This window comes from Pelodiscus sinensis, chromosome 13 (assembly GCF_052426305.1).
Source record: "Pelodiscus sinensis isolate ZL-2025 chromosome 13, ASM5242630v1, whole genome shotgun sequence".
Lineage (NCBI taxonomy): Eukaryota > Metazoa > Chordata > Testudines > Trionychidae > Pelodiscus > Pelodiscus sinensis.
The window spans coordinates 47,561,683-47,576,421 of NC_143064.1; the positions used below are offsets into that span (position 1 = coordinate 47,561,683).

Below are 14,739 nucleotides of genomic sequence, written 5' to 3' on the forward strand. Positions count from 1 at the left end.
CGTACAGCCCAGGGTCGTGTTAGCTCTTCCGGGCACTGCCTGCCGGGGCGCTCGTGCCCAGAGCCGCCACACCCCAAATCTTGGGCAGTTCAGCCCCCTCCTGTACCAACGGCCAACACTGCTGCCAGACTCCCACGCCGCTGTATCCAAGTGCACGCTGCCTGCTGGCCCTGAATCCACCGCGTGAGCCAGACCACCCCGCGTCCACTCTCCCTCATCCCCACCGAGCTGCCTTCCTCGCCAGGAGGGACGGACCCATTCTCTGCTCCCGCCCACAAAACCTCCCGGGCCTGTGGGAATCAGCTAGCGCAGCCAGGCCCGGCCCTCGCTTGGGGAAGGAGGGAGCAACATTAGCACCCCGACATTGGGTGGGACACCCCGGCTGGCAGCAGCCAAGCGCGGTTCCACCCTGCGCTGCCTGGAAGGGCCGGGGGAAAGGCGCAGAGTCTGCATGGAGGGGCCAGGGCATTTATTGAGGCAGGAGCCCCGCTTCCAGACAAACGCAGCCCACTCGGTGCGGGCAGGAGCATGGCAGTGTCCTCTGCCCACACCTAGCACCAGCAGCTCTCCCCCCCAGCAGCTCCTAGCCGCGCCAGAGCCTGGCCACGTGCTTCACGGCCACGCTCAGTCTCTGTGCTGCCCCGGCAGCGTGGCCCCACCGGCCTAGCGAGCTGCCTTGCGGGGGCGCTGGTGGCGCCGGGAGCGCTGGGGCGTGGCCGGCAGGGCAGCACTGCCTCCACGGACGGGCATGGCGCGCTGGGGGCTGGCGTCCTCGGCCGAGATAGGCTGGATGATGTGGCCCGGCTGGGTGAGGATGCGGGGGGCTGTCAGCTTCTGGAAGGCTCGCTGTGTGTTCCACGTGGGCCCCACCGGCGCCCGGACGCTCTGCTCAAACTGCTGCCGGCGGTCAAAGGGGAAAGGCAGCTCGTTCACCTGCCGGAGGAGAGACAGCTCGGCACTGCCCTGGGCACGGCTGGTGCTGCTAGGGGGTTGCCAGAGACGCACACTGGAGGGAGAACGGCCAGTGCCGGGCGCCTCACTCCAGGCCTCCACTACCCCAGCACTAGGGCGAGTGAGAACCCAGCGCCTTGCCACAGCCGTGGAGAGCCCAGCTGGGGCGCTGGCTGCTGCAGGGAAGCCAGGGTGCCCGGGCTGCCCCTGCCCGCTGCAGCTAGGAACCCTGGCACCCTGCTGGCAGCTAAGGCCACGTTTGGTGCGGCTAGTCCTGGTGGAGACCGACTCCGGCCACAGCCTCCTTGCTGGCCAGAGCCCCGGCGCCATGGAGCTCCTAGCCAGCCCAGGGCACCCACTGGTCCGTACCCACGCGGAACAGCTCCTCCCTGGCCCGGCCGAGCAGGGAGCAGGCGTGGGCAGGCAGGCCCCCTCACCTGGTGCGCTGCAGCCAGGGTGTTGCGCTGCTGGCTGATGATGACGTGGGGCAGGTGCTGATCTCTCCGTGGTGGCCCCGGCGCCGGCTTGATGAGGAACCTGAGACACAAGGAGAGATGAGGCCAGCGGGCCCCAGCGAGGGGCGAGTCACTGGGCGCCCTGAGCGGGCCTCACGTACCGCTTCCTCTTCCTGGCGCTCGGCCGTAGCCCCCTGCCGCCCCACTCGCCCCAGCCGGGCAGGACCAGGTTCACCGCCTGCGGCTTCCCCGCCTGCTCCGCCTTGCGCTTCTCCCGCAGGAAGTCAGCAGCCACGTCGTCCCCCGCAAAGGCCTCCTGGATCACCAGCCTCTGGTCGGCAGCCTCCTCTTCCTGCCAGACACGGAGATCAGCCCCCGCCGGCCCCCTCCCCCAGGGAGATCCGCCCCCAGGGCACCCGCCAGACCCCTCCCCCCAAGGAAATAAGCCCCCAGGGCACCCGCCAGCCCCCTCCCCCAGGGAGATCAGCCCCCAGGGCACCCGCCGGCCCCCTCCCGAGAGATCTGCCCCCAGGGCACCCACCAGACCCCTCCCCCCAAGGAAATCAGCCCCCAGGGCACCCGCCGGCCCCCTCCCGAGAGATCTGCCCCCAAGGCACCCGCCAGACCCCTCCCCCCAAGGAAATCAGCCCCCAGGGCACCCGCCGGCCCCCTCCCCCGGGGAGATCAGCCCCCAGGGCACCCGCTGGGAAATCAGCCCCCCCCCTTACCGCCTCCCACACACATGGCATGCTCCTGCCCTCTTACGGCTGTGGGCAGCACGGAGCCCGGCTCACCTCATCCAGCACAGAGACAGGCAGGGCAGGGCACTGGATCGCACGGGACTCCCCGGCCAGGACAGCCTGCAAGCTGATCAGTCTCTTCTCTTTGGTAGCCTTCCCGCCCGTGTGCCCGCCCCCAGGGCTGCCCTCTTCCTGTGACTCCTGCAGCGTCCCGGGGGGCCAGGGCCGCTCCTGCTCTTCCGCCCCCTCCTCCTGGCCCAAAGCTTCTATCTCCTCCAGCGTGCGCCGCCTGTCCAGCTGCTCCGACAGCAGCGGCCCCTCGGGCTCCTGGGCAGGCAGGTCCCCCCCAGGACCCGTCTGCACCTTTGCCGGCAGCTCCACACACGAACGGGCCTCCTCCGCTTCGCCAGCGCCTAAGGAGCGCACCGGGTGAAGGCAGGACCGCCCTGGGGAAGCGTGCCCCGGGGCCGCCAGGGCGCGCGATGGGGGAGATGCAGGGTCACCCCAGCAACAGGGGGCTCCCGCAACCCCTCCTCCAGCCCAACCTCCTCCTGACATGGTGGCAGGAGCCTCCGACGTGACCCCTCCCCTTGCCGCTGGCCCGCCCAGCCTGGTCTCCGACCTGCTTACCCCCAGGACCCGGGCTCCCTGCCTGCCGCCGCCGCGCACATCGTCTTTGCTCGAACTCTTGTAACAAGAGCTCTTCCTCCGACACTTCCTCTTCCTCCTTCCCAGCCTCCTCTGGGGCCGCAGGCTCGCCGGGGTCCTCGCCGGGGTCCTCCTGCGTCCCAGAGCCCTTGGCTTCACTGCTGGGTTTCCCCAGCATCCAAGGGTTGGCCCCCTCCGTGCTGGGCTGCACGTCGTTGACCGAGTCCGGGAGGAGGCCTTCCTCGGCCACGGCGCCCTCCTCTTCGCCCTCCGGCTCCAAGGGCACCTTGTGGGTCAGCTCCTTGTTCCTGGCCAGCTGCTCCTGCATGGCCTTGCGGGCCTGTGGGGAGACGGGGACACGCTGGCAGCCCGGCCCCGAGCAGCCCCCCCGGCTGCCCCTCCCCTCAACGGCTCCTCACCTCCAAGTCGTACTTGGCCATGATGGCCTTGGAGCGGGCCCATTTCCCCTTGTTCTGGTGCTTGAGGCTCATCCTCTCCTGGAGGGAGGAAGCAGAGAGAGGCATCAGCCAGGGCTCCCCGGGCGGCGGGGGGGGGTTCCCCAGGCGGCATCACCTCCATCCTCTTTCTCTCCATCTCCTCGAGCTTGCCGAGGGCAGCCTCGGGGTCTAGCTTCCGCAGCTCCTCAAACTCCTTCAGGGCCTTGCGGCTCCTGCCCTTCTGCAGCACACGGTGGTACCTGCGCAGGAAGAGCAAAGTGGGAGGGTGAGGGCACCAGCTGGGCTGCCCTCCCCAGGCACGCCGTGACTCAGGCCGCCAGCTCCTCACTAGCCACGCTCCCCCCACCTCCGGCAGGGCACCTGGAGTGGATCCCAGGCTGCCAGCTGGCCCCCCAGCCTCCCCACAGGCGAACACCTGCCTGGCTCCTTACTTCTTGCTCTTGATCTTCTTCGCCCGCCGGGCCTTGGCCTCATAGTAGGACTGCAGGGCCCGGGCCTTCTGCATCTCTGCACGGCGCAGCTGAGCCTGCAACGCACAGCACAGGGTGATGGCCAGCTCCAAGGGGGGCCTGCACCCCAGGGGGGCGAGGGGCACAGCCCACTCACCTCCTCCAGGCTCATCGCCCGCAGCGAGGCCTCTTCTAGGGGCGTCAGCAGCGGGTCCGTCACCGGCTGCTGCGTCTTGTGGAGAAGACTGAAGATCTCCTGCTCCAGCGGCGTTCGGGCCTTTGGGACAGGGAGGGCAGCGAGTGAGCGCATGCTAGGCATGCGGGGGAGATCTCACTGGGCCCCCCCGGCCACGGGCTCTGAGCCATCCCACCCACCCCCTGCCAGGCCCACAGGGAGGGAGGGATTGCCCATTCCCCGAGAGCCCAAAGGTAGCAAAGGGGACACCCTGGCCAGTCTCAGCAGCCCCCTCACAAGCCCCCCACCTCAGGGAGGGCTGCTAGCCATGTGGGTGCCCCCAGCCTCAGCTAGCGCCTCTCCCAAGCGTGAACGGGGCCACTTCACTATAGCTCCGGGGGCAGCGGACTAGGGATGATCTAAGGAGCCCGGGGTGAGACCGACCAAGACAAGCGGACTGTGACGTCCCCCCATTAGCTGCCCTGGGCCTTCCCACTGTGGGGGTCTCAGGGTGGGGACTCAGACCAGTCTGCTGGGCCAAGAGGGCACAACAGCAAGTATCCGCCACGTGCACTATGGCTTCTGGTGAAAATTCACCACCGGCCTGGGGCTGACCCCAGCCAGGCCCGGGCTGCAGCCCTGTCAGCACGTGGAGCAGGCAGGCACTGTGCGCCCCCAGAAGACGGGCCCAGCTACAGAGCCTGCTAGCCACACGGGTGCAGCCGTGCACGGCGCCCTGGGGTCGCAGGAGAGGCACTTGGCCGCAGTCCCAACGGCAAAGGCACATGAGAAACGGAGCCTGAAGGAAAGAGCAGCAATCTGGCCGTGGGGTGGGGGTGGGGAGGCAGAGCTGGGGGGCAGGGGACGCTACCAAGGCAGCTCCCGCTCACTTCAGCAAGCGCCGAGAACCTGGTGTCAGGAACCTGGCTGGGGTCAGGAATGTAGCAGGGAGAGAAGGGAGCTGCAGGGGCTCTGAGCTGCCCTGTCCTCCCTGAGCAAGGCCCCTGGACCACTTGGAATCCCTTTGGGCCTGGGAAGGTTGAGAGGAAGGAGGCTGTTCAGATCTGGGGGGCAGAGAGCAAGCTCACAGAGCTTGGGGGGCCATGTCCCCCCGTGCATTCCTGTCCACACTGCAGGGCGCGGTGCTTCAGCGCCAATGTGGGGCAGGCCGTGGGGGTGTCGGCTCAGCGTGGCTCAGCCTGACACAGCCTTCCCCTGGAAGCTGCATGGCTTGCCATGGTCCTGCTGAGCTAGTCTGGGAGCACAGGTACAAGCTGGCCCTGCCCACCCCGACCCAGGCTCTCAGCTGGATGCCTGAAGCTCAGTCCAGAGCAAGGCTGGCTCCCCTGGTGTTCAGAAGCCCAAAGACTTCTCTGCCACCAGCCCTCCCAAAAGGGCCTGCCCACTGTGCCAGGCTGCAGCCCCCCTCCCCACGCCGCAGCACCCACCTTCCAACCAGTCAGCACCTCCTCGATGGGCGCAGCGCCCCCCCGCTCCTGCTTCAGGGGGAAAACCAGCTGCTCCGCCCGTCGGTTCTGCAGCACCACCTGCTCCCACTTGGCCACGGCCTTCGACGTCTTGCTGTAGGCAGCCTCCCGCACAACCTGCAGCCCCAGGGAGAGCCTGTGAGCACAGAACAGGCCCAGGCCTGCGAAGAGGCCAGGCCCTGAGGGCGGCCTAGCAAGGAAAGCCAGCAAGTAGCCCAGCGGGGAAGCGGCACTCGCCTGACAGACGGACACTGCTTATCGCCACAGCCACCCCTGGCTCCAGTCCCCACTCCCGCCCTGCCCCCCACCCCGCACGCCCGCTCACCCGCTCCGACTCCTCTTTGCTGAGTGGCAGCTCCACAGACTTCTTCTGCTTGACTCGATTCAACTGCTTCTTCACGGTGCTCAGGGAGGACGAGGCCCGGATGGAGCCCAGCAGCTCAGGCAGGACCAGCCTCTCCCCGGTGCCTGTGGGAACCAGCACAGGCAGGATGTCCGAGCTCCCAGCAGAGGGCACCAAGAGGGAACCATCTGCTGGCTTCCTGCACCCTCGCCGCTGGCAGCCCAGCGCAGCTGCCCACGCTCGGCCAGGGAAGAGGGAAGAAGTGACCCAGTTATGCCTGGGGAGCCCTGCGTGGCAGCTGCAGACACCGCTCGGAGGAGGCCCAACACAGCCCTAGCAGCAGCTCACCTTCACAGCTGAGATTGAATTCGGACACCTGCACGCTCGCCTCGGAGCGCTCCGCCAGCTTCCGCCTGGAAGAGAGGAGGCGGGAGGCATGGAGACCCCTTGTGTGCAGCCCAGCAGCAGCCCCCCGTTGCAGCAAGCAGTCCAGTGCAGGGGAACCCATTCCTGCGTCCTGGCAGGGGGTCAGACTGGAGGAGCCTTGTTCTATGGCTGTGATGGGCACAAGCTGCCTCCCAGACACGGAGCCTTGTTCTATGGCTGTGATGGGCGCATGGGGCGCAAGCTGCCTCCCAGACACGGAGGGGGCTTGGCTGCTGCTGCCCTGAGCACATGAGGAGAGCCAAGGGAGCCTGGACATGAGTGCACCTAAGAGCCCCCCACAGCCGAGCCTTGGGGGGCGGGCAAGCGCTTCCCTAACACTCACCGCTTCCTTCCAGCGAGGGAGCTGACAGCCTCCAGGAGCTGCTGATGCCGCTTCTCCTCATCGCCGTCCCCCTGGCGCAAAGCGGACAAAGTTAGCACAGCCCGAGCTGGCACGGGGCGCTCCCCAGGGGGATCCGCCCGCTGGGAGGGGCACAGGGGGGCACCAGGACCTCTGGGGCGGGGCATTCTGGCACGGCGCCCACTGCCCCGCACGAGCCCCGCACGAGCCCCCCCGCGCCCCGCCCCCACTGCCCCTCGAGTCCCCCAGGATCCCTTTCCCTGCCCGCCCCGGGGGGCCTGCGCGCTCCCGACAGCAGCCGGGCCCCCCCCAGCTCGCTGCCGCTCCTACCTCATCCTCGCTGGCGCTCACGGGGTGCTCGCTCCGGAACAAGGCCTCCTCCGCCATCGGGCCAGCGGAGACACAGGCCGGGCTCGGCCCCCGCGGCAGCTGCAGGCTCCCGGCCCAGCACACGTGCGCAGGAACGAGAGCGGCAGCCGCCCGACTGCGCATGTCCGGAAGCGCGGCCCTTCCGCCCCGCAGGGCGCCGCCCGGCAGCGCGCGCCGCGGCCCTTCCGCCCCGCCCGGCGGCGCACGCGGCCTGTTGCCATGGCAGCGGGAGCGCCGCAGCCCCGCGCGACAGGCGCCGGCCCAGCCTCGGGGCCCCCGGGCGGGCGAGCAGGTGCGGATCCGAGCGGCCGGGACCCGGGGGCGGGACAGGCTGCCCCGCCCACCGCCCTGCGGGGGGGCCCGTCTCGGGGACAGCCCTGCCCCCTCCGGCGGGGGTCACGTGGCCCCGGGCCCCGCGCGGGGGGGGGCTGCGGAGCGTTCCCCGCGGGGCCCGCTTCCAGCCCGTGATCCCCGCCCCCCCGGCGCTGCGGAGGCCGGGTCTGGAGCCGAGAGCGGGGCGGGTGCTGGAGCTGAACCCGTCCCCGCCCCTCCCCCAGCGGGCCCTCATCTCCCCTTTGGGAGGGGCCCTGGCCCGGGGCACCCCCTGCAGGCGGGGGCAGGGCCTGTCAGGCTCAGGGCGGGGTGCGGGCGCCAGAGAGCTCCAGGCGGGGGGGGGGGGGCTAAGGGCAGCAGTCAGTGGCACTGAGGGGCTTGGGGAGAGCAGTCCCTGGAGCTGACCCGGCTGCTGGATCCTGCGTGCAGTGTGGCCAGGCTACCTGGGCTGTGATTGCTGACTTGAGCCCACCAGGGCCGGGGCGATGCTGGGGCCAGGGGCCACATGGGGGATTGTTTGGGTCCCTATGGGGTAGGGGAAAGAAGGGGAGGGGTGAGCCACGTACAGCCAGCACCAGCATCGGAACCTTGACCAGCAGCATCCGGAGCCCCGTGCCCAGCCAGCCCCTCTCTTACTCGTGCACTGACTTACTTTCGCTTTGTGAAGAAGAGTGTGTGTGAGACTAACCCCCCAGTTTTGTACCAGGAGGACAGTCAGTTGTCACGTCCTTTGCATCCGACATATTTGGGGACTGTTTGTCCTGTTTGTATTATCACTTGGAGTTTACATCAGGTAGGTGAATCCTGGAAGTTATTGCATGTGAATATACAATTCAAATCCAGACCCTTCCCACCAACAACCCACCCATTTCATCTCTGGGCAGAGATCAGAGTCGGAGAAAGAGGTGGATCCACTCAGCTGCAGTTCGAAGCAATTGAGACAGTTCTTCGCAAGAGCCCAGAGGGAAGGGGGGTTGTACTCACATTTTCTATTTTAAAAAAGATGGAGCTTTTGTCCTATTTTGGATTTAAGTAAATAAAACACTTAAAGAAGGACACTTTGTGTCTGCATGTTCTCCCTAACTTCTATAACCCTGCACTTTGCCTTGTGGATTAGGCTGCTGCTCTGGATTTAAGATGTGTAGTTTCTAGAAAACCATGTCATCTGAAATACCTGCTCTTCATTGTACGAGAGGTCCATTTTCAGCACAAGGCCCTCCCTTTTCATGTGTCCGTAGCTCTCCTGTTAGCCAAAGTCCTGCTTGGAGGGGCAGTGACTAAGAGCAGGGATGTTAACCAGTTAACTGTTTTCACATCTCTGAGAGATGGGCAGTATGCACTGATTCTTAGATGCATCCTCCAGGAAAGACATTTTAGTACATGTAAATCAAATGTGTTCTCTCTCTGCCAGTCTGGGCTTACCTATAAAATGGGCAAAGTTGTGCTTAAACCCTACTCAGAGGATCTGCTTTATAGGGGCCACAGTAGATTCTACTGTGGAAAGAGTTTTTCTCCAAGAGGAAAGGTGTATATAAAATATAGATCTCTTCCTCTAGTTTCTATAGCAGTCAGTTCCTGGGTCTGTCAAACACAGCTGTGCCGCCATATCCTTAGCTTCAGCTGAGAGATCTTCAGAACTGGTTAGGAACAAATTACAGACCAGGTTTACACAGCGTGCACCACAAAATAGTAATTCCACAGTAAGTGTTAATGTCGCTTGTGGGGGAAACACACTAAAAAATGCAATGAAACATACACTTTCAATTCCCTTTCACCGTCAGTGACACGAACCTCAGATGCAGCTAGATTGGGGAGTTCACCTGAAAAACAATTTGTCAGGGCTTATTGGTCACCAAAAGGAAAAAATCGACATATCAGTGTTGTAGAATTGAGAGTCAGAAGACTAGCTTTGAAGTCCTTCCTGCTGCGAGTCAAACCCAGGTAGTAATAGACAATATGATGGCACTATAATATCTGGACAAGTAAGGGGGGGAGCTTATTCTATAAACTGTTTGTTTCCAGGCATTATATTTTGGAAATGGCGCACAGAATGACATTCACACAATACACGTTTGTGTGTGGGGTGAGAGTGGGTTTGTGGTCCGCCACCTAGTGGCCACACTCTCTGACAGTCACTCCACCCAGTTGTCAGTTTCCAGTGGTCATGCCACCCAGTGGTTGCAGCTGCAAGGGGGGAGGGGGAGTAGGGGAACCTGGGCCTCCACTGGGTTCCAATCCAGGGCCATATGAGACCTGTCCAGTACCTTGCACTTGGAGGGCCCTCAAGCCAGCCTCCCTGGGTCACTTCCTACCTCCCTTTTTCCTGCACTGAGCTGCAAGGTATCCACATAAGCATCAGTTTGCCAGTTGCCTACCCATCTCTGACCCCCTAGGAGCTGCTGCTTGATGACCTTCCTTCTCCCAGCCTCGGTCTGGCTAGGGCCTGCTCCCTGCCCTGTCTGGCAAGCTGCCTGGATGCTCGATCAATCCTTTTCAACCCTGCCTGCAGTTGGAGCATGATTGGCAAGAGGGGAGGGGCATCACATCCTGAGCCCAGAGTTGTTCTTTAATCCTCTGCTGTCCAGTGAAGGGTTTGACACCCTGTTAGTGGGGGAACAAAACATGCCTGCAGATTAACTTGTTAGACGCACAGAGAGTCTGGGAAGGAAAAAACAACACAGCTCTCCAGTCACGGGCGAAGCCGAAAATACACCTGTTTGCATCCAGCAGCAACAGGAAAGGTAAAAACCAGTTTGCTCCAGAGCAAGCAGAGCTAAGGAATCGATATTGGATACATTTCTGAGACAGTGGGGTCAGGACATAAGGTCCCCCTACTTCCCCTCATTCGGAGAGTGATAAAGGAACAACAGGAGAAGGGCAGGGGGATTTCAATAGTGCCAGCATAGCCGAGAAAACTGGTATTCAGACTTGATTCCCCTACCAACAGGATTCATGGAGCCACTGCCACCGTCCTTGTGGCAACAGACAGGGCTGGTCTGTTGTCCGGATCTTTAGTTCCTTCTTTTAACTGCACAGTGAGTAGGAGTGTGGGAGGGCTGGTGCCAGGCTGTTTGTTAGAGGTGCAGAAATGTACTGTTACATTCTAGGAACCAGTTCACAAGTAACTGCTATAGGTGTAATGGAGAAGGGGTTTGTTGTGGATTTGCACATGTGATGTAGACCCATTTCTAGCACCATTTCATTGTGGAGTGTTGTATTTTCAGAAGGCATGTCTTTCTTTTCTTCAGTTGTGGTTAGTCCTTCAGCCATACCAGCTTATAGAGGGTAAATCTACTTTTACTAATGATTTAGTTAAAATGTTTTTTAAAGCTTTAATAACGTGTACTCCCACCCCTCAGAAGAAACCCTTTGCCCTCTTGGGCTCTGAAATAGTTCTGTCCCTTTTAGTGAAGCTTCCTTTTGTACCTGTGAGAAGTTTTTCTTTATTCCATCTGTCTCCCCAAAGTGTATTTTGATAGCAATTGTGTCTGCAAGGTGCATACGTGAATTATGGACATAAATGGGTGTTTCACCATTCTCTGATTTTCACAAAGACAAATGGCTTGTAAGGATTCATGGGATCAGAACCTTGCTCTGTGGAGGGGCCAGCTGATGTTCCCATATCCCCTCTAAAGAGGACATGCAGAGCACTGCAGGTAGTACCTACCACCCACAGCGTCCAGAGGGGCAGTACCTTGCAGCCCTCTGACCGATCACACACACTATTGAATCCTGGAGGGTGCCCTGGGATGTTGTGTGAGCAGCCACACAGATTTCTAGCCTGCTACTTCTTTAGCCCACGCCTTACTTTCTGATCTCCAGTGTCTCTTGCTGGTTCCATCCTGGCACCGTCTCTGGTCTCTGACCCAGCCTGACTGACCCTGATCCCCACTCTTGCTGATCAATCCCTGTTCTAGCAATTACTCCAATATTGGCTCACTGATTGCTGCTTCCTGGCTGCTCTTTGCTTGTGAACCGCAGCCCAGCCAGACTGCCTATGCCATGGTCCTTTACTCGCCCGAAAGTTTTGACAAAGATGGCTTCCAATTTTCATATCAATTAGGGTTGTAAATGGTTAACCAGAACACAAGCACACCTCTGCCAAACGCTCCAGACTGATCCCTCCCCAATCCGTCCAGCTGTCCCCACTCAGAGAGTGCAGGCAGAGAATTCCCAGACAGTATTGCCAGCTCAAGGGGAAAGTTAAGGGTCCCGGGCATTTACCATAACTCTATTTCCTGTTTTAAGAAAGGAAAGTCCCTTACCTGAATCGTGGCTGGAGTTCTTCAGCACGTCTTGTCCACACGCACACTCCACTAACATGCCCCAGGCACCTGAGTTTGGAGTCCTTTTTCCCAGTACGGTCTACTGTGGCTGCACGTGTGCCCTGAGCATCGTCACGCTCTCCTTCAAGGGTGTACAGGGAGCGCGGTCTGTAAGCACGAAAGGGGTCAGTGGTACAAATGTGCACAGGTACCAGTTAGATTTCAAAGCTGACATGTAACCAGATAGAGCTGCCAGTGGGGTTAGTGTTAGAGCCAATCTTAGACAGATTTGTACTGAGTCCAGGGAGCGGTTAGCTTTCAGGTCAGCTTTTACCGTGAACAGTGTGTCCCAGATGAGGACACTTGGTTCTTTTTAAACCAATCAGTGTCTTAATTCGCCCAGAACCACATTGTTCTACACTCAGCGGTTCACCATTAGTGTTACAGCTGTGCCCTGCACCCACCAGTACAGCCTTGGAAGCAATTGTTAAAGCTGAAGTTAAGGCTGCACAGGTACACCGAGAACAACAGTGCAAGCCACCAAGATAGCTTGTTCCATTCACTTAGGTGTATCAAGTTTTTAATACCTTATGCATGGCAGCCTCCCAGTCTGTCTCCAAGAGGTCAGGAAAGTCTTGGCTTTTTAACACTTTTAAGAGTGTGGTCCCTGCTCCTGGAGAGATTGGTCCTAAATGAGCTACTTCAGTATATCAAAAGCAATTGCTTAAAGTTATCGTTCAAGTCTCTCTCAAGCTAATTTGATTGGACTTGTAGAGGGTGTGACCCAAGCACCCTGTGTTGACAACAGGCAAGGAGTACACACTTGCAATCTCTGCCCAAGCACTGGCCTAGCTACACCCAGTGAGCGCCATCTTCACAATATTTCACTGAAGGGGCCATGTGCGGAGTCTGCTGAAAGCTAAGAACTCGCTGGTTGCCATGGATATCGTGGGATGTCTGCACAGAACATCCTTTAAGCATTCTGTGAGATGGAGCATACTGAGTTCCGAAGCTGCTGGAGATGAACGTGGTCACCAAGGGCGGACGCTTCTCAGAGTTAGCTCAGTCAAGGCTGAGAACAACTGACATCCTTCCACCAGCCACGGGTATACAGTCTAGCACAGGTGTGGGTGTGGCACGTTTGGGGATTAGCCAAGGCGTGTCCAGGGTGAATTACCACCAACTGCTCAAAGCTCCAGAGAACCTCCTCTGTGTCCCCAGAGGATATCCCAACTCCGTTCCTGTAGCCCCGCTCTTCCTCTCTGCAGGCAGCAATTTACAAACCCTATTCTGTTACACTAGAGTGGCCAGGTCCTTGTCCCCGGAGGCCCGGAAAGCACCCTCGACCTCTGCCCCCCCATGGAATCACTGCACCCCAGCTTAGAGGTTTCATTCACCTCAGCTCAACACCTCCCTTAGCACCAGGCACACGCCCAAATCAAACTGAAATGGATTTAACAGAGCTTGAGATAAAGGTTAAAAAGAAAAGTCAATAAAAGGATTTGAAACACAAAGTTACAGGTAGAAGATACCATACAGTGCAGCATGCAGCCTATAGTTATTGACAAGCTACTTGCCTTCGAATTAGATACTTTTCACTCAATGACCAGTTCCTACAGCTCTTGTCCAGTCCAGAGTGCCTGGGATCCACTTTTCATAAGAAACTCCAGCTGGCAGAGTGTTTCCTTCACAAGGGATAACGTCTTGTCCCCGCTCTTCTTCCTTCATCCAGTTGCCGACCATTGTCTCTGAGCCCAGAGGCTCCCTTAATGATCAGAGACGTCTCTTGGGGCCCTTTTGTCAGATGGGACTCCCCAGCTGACCCCGGGCTCCATGGCAGCTGCCCCTTTGAAACGCCAGAAGCTGCTTTTTAAATGGGCAGCTGCTGTGGAGTCTGGGGGCAGCTGTGGAGTCCCCAGCTGACCCCAGGCTCCTAGTGACATGCAGCGTAGCATGGAAACCAGGGTCAGTAGGGAACTCAGAGTCCCCCGCTGACCCCGGGTTCCATGGCTTTGAAATGCACAAGAGCCCCTACTGGGGACTCTTGTACATTTCAAAGCAGGTACCCACGTGTAGCCCGGAGTCAGCAGGACTTCCTGCTGGCTCCAGGCTATACACAGAGTTCCACATTCCTCCTTTGAAATGTACAAGTGCCCCAGCAGGGGCTCATGTACATTTCCAAGGAGGAATGTGGAAGTGCCTGTCGACTAGTCAATTAACCGCATTTTAACATCCTTATCCTGCACCTTGTTCAGACACCAGACCTGGTCCACAGTTGTTGATTATTGTCAGCATTGATTGAGTCATCTCTAAGCCCTGCTCTACACTGCAGAATTAGGTCAACACAAGGCAGTTTACGTTGACCTCATTATGTCAGTGTCTACACTACAGCCTTGCTCTCACTGATGTAAGTTCCCTACTACACCAACATAACAACTCATCTCTATGGCCTGCACAACACTACAGCAGAAGGTGGAATTAAGATACGCAACTCCAGTTACATTAATTATGTAGCTGAAGTTGGCATATCTTAAACCAAATTTCTGCACTGTCCACACCGTGGGAGGCCAACAGGAGCCAGTGCTCCTGTCGGCTTCCCTTACTCCTTGTAAGTAGCAGGAGTACTAGCACGATGAAGGCACCCTCTGAGTTCGATTTAGCAGGTCTCCACTAGACCTGCTAAATCGAACCTCGGAAGATTGACCATGGCAGCATCGATCTAACCCGTAGTGATGACATGGCCTATGAGAGGGGTAGTTAGAGCGACTCAGTGTCTGCCTACAAAATGGGCTACTTGCTGTTGGCTGTCATTCTTGCCAATTTCATGACTCCATGCAGGAGCCAGAGCTGTGAAATTGACAAGAAAGCCCTGGCTGGCTGCTTAGGCTGCTCCCTGGGCTCCCTGCTCTGAGCCAGGCTATCACCTGGGCTCCCTACTCCCCATAAGGATTCCAGGTGCAGCCCAGGCTCCCTGTTCCCCGCAGGGAGCCCAAATGCCCAAACCACGGATCCAGACTTCTCACTCTGCATTTGGAGCCTGGCCCAGGCAGTACCCCAAGCTGGCTCCAACTTCAGATCTCCCCATCAGAAGCCCAAGCGGCTGCACGCAGCCACCCACAGTGCTGCTGTTGAGAGCGTGCAGCATCCACAGAAGGACAGTCTAGACATGAACCACTGCAGTAATGACTGGGGTGACTGGAGGTCACCCTAAGATGGGTCGATTTACATTTTTTGTGTACCTGTGCCCTGCGTCTGCACCCCCTAAGTGGCAAGAGTCAC

At 59.7% G+C, this 14,739-nt stretch overlaps 1 protein-coding gene across 1 annotated transcript; it reads right to left on the reverse strand.

Moving 5' to 3' along the window:
• Positions 1 to 454: 454 nt before the first annotated feature.
• UTP14A (UTP14A small subunit processome component) lies at positions 455 to 7,029 on the reverse strand. Its single transcript, XM_075896610.2, has 14 exons — positions 6,824 to 7,029; positions 6,476 to 6,546; positions 6,055 to 6,119; positions 5,689 to 5,831; positions 5,325 to 5,480; positions 3,859 to 3,978; positions 3,684 to 3,778; positions 3,368 to 3,491; positions 3,214 to 3,291; positions 2,777 to 3,134; positions 2,201 to 2,559; positions 1,568 to 1,758; positions 1,389 to 1,488; positions 455 to 933 (listed from the first exon to the last, which is right to left on the reverse strand). Exons 1-14 carry the CDS (start codon positions 6,983 to 6,985, stop codon positions 664 to 666), a joined length of 2,292 nt encoding a protein of 763 aa, XP_075752725.2. The 5' UTR covers positions 6,986 to 7,029; the 3' UTR covers positions 455 to 663.
• Positions 7,030 to 14,739: the final 7,710 nt, after the last annotated feature.

Coding starts and splice junctions, on each gene's coding strand:
- UTP14A (XM_075896610.2), bottom strand. CDS start 6,985: ATGCGCAGTCGGGCGGCTGCCGCTCTCGTTCCTGCGCACGTGTGCTGG. Junction 6,547..6,823: donor TGAGCGCCAGCGAGGATGAG/GTAGGAGCGGCA, acceptor GCTTTGCGCCAG/GGGGACGGCGATGAGGAGAA. Junction 3,979..5,324: donor AGGTGCTGACTGGTTGGAAG/GTGGGTGCTGCG, acceptor CCTGTCCCAAAG/GCCCGAACGCCGCTGGAGCA.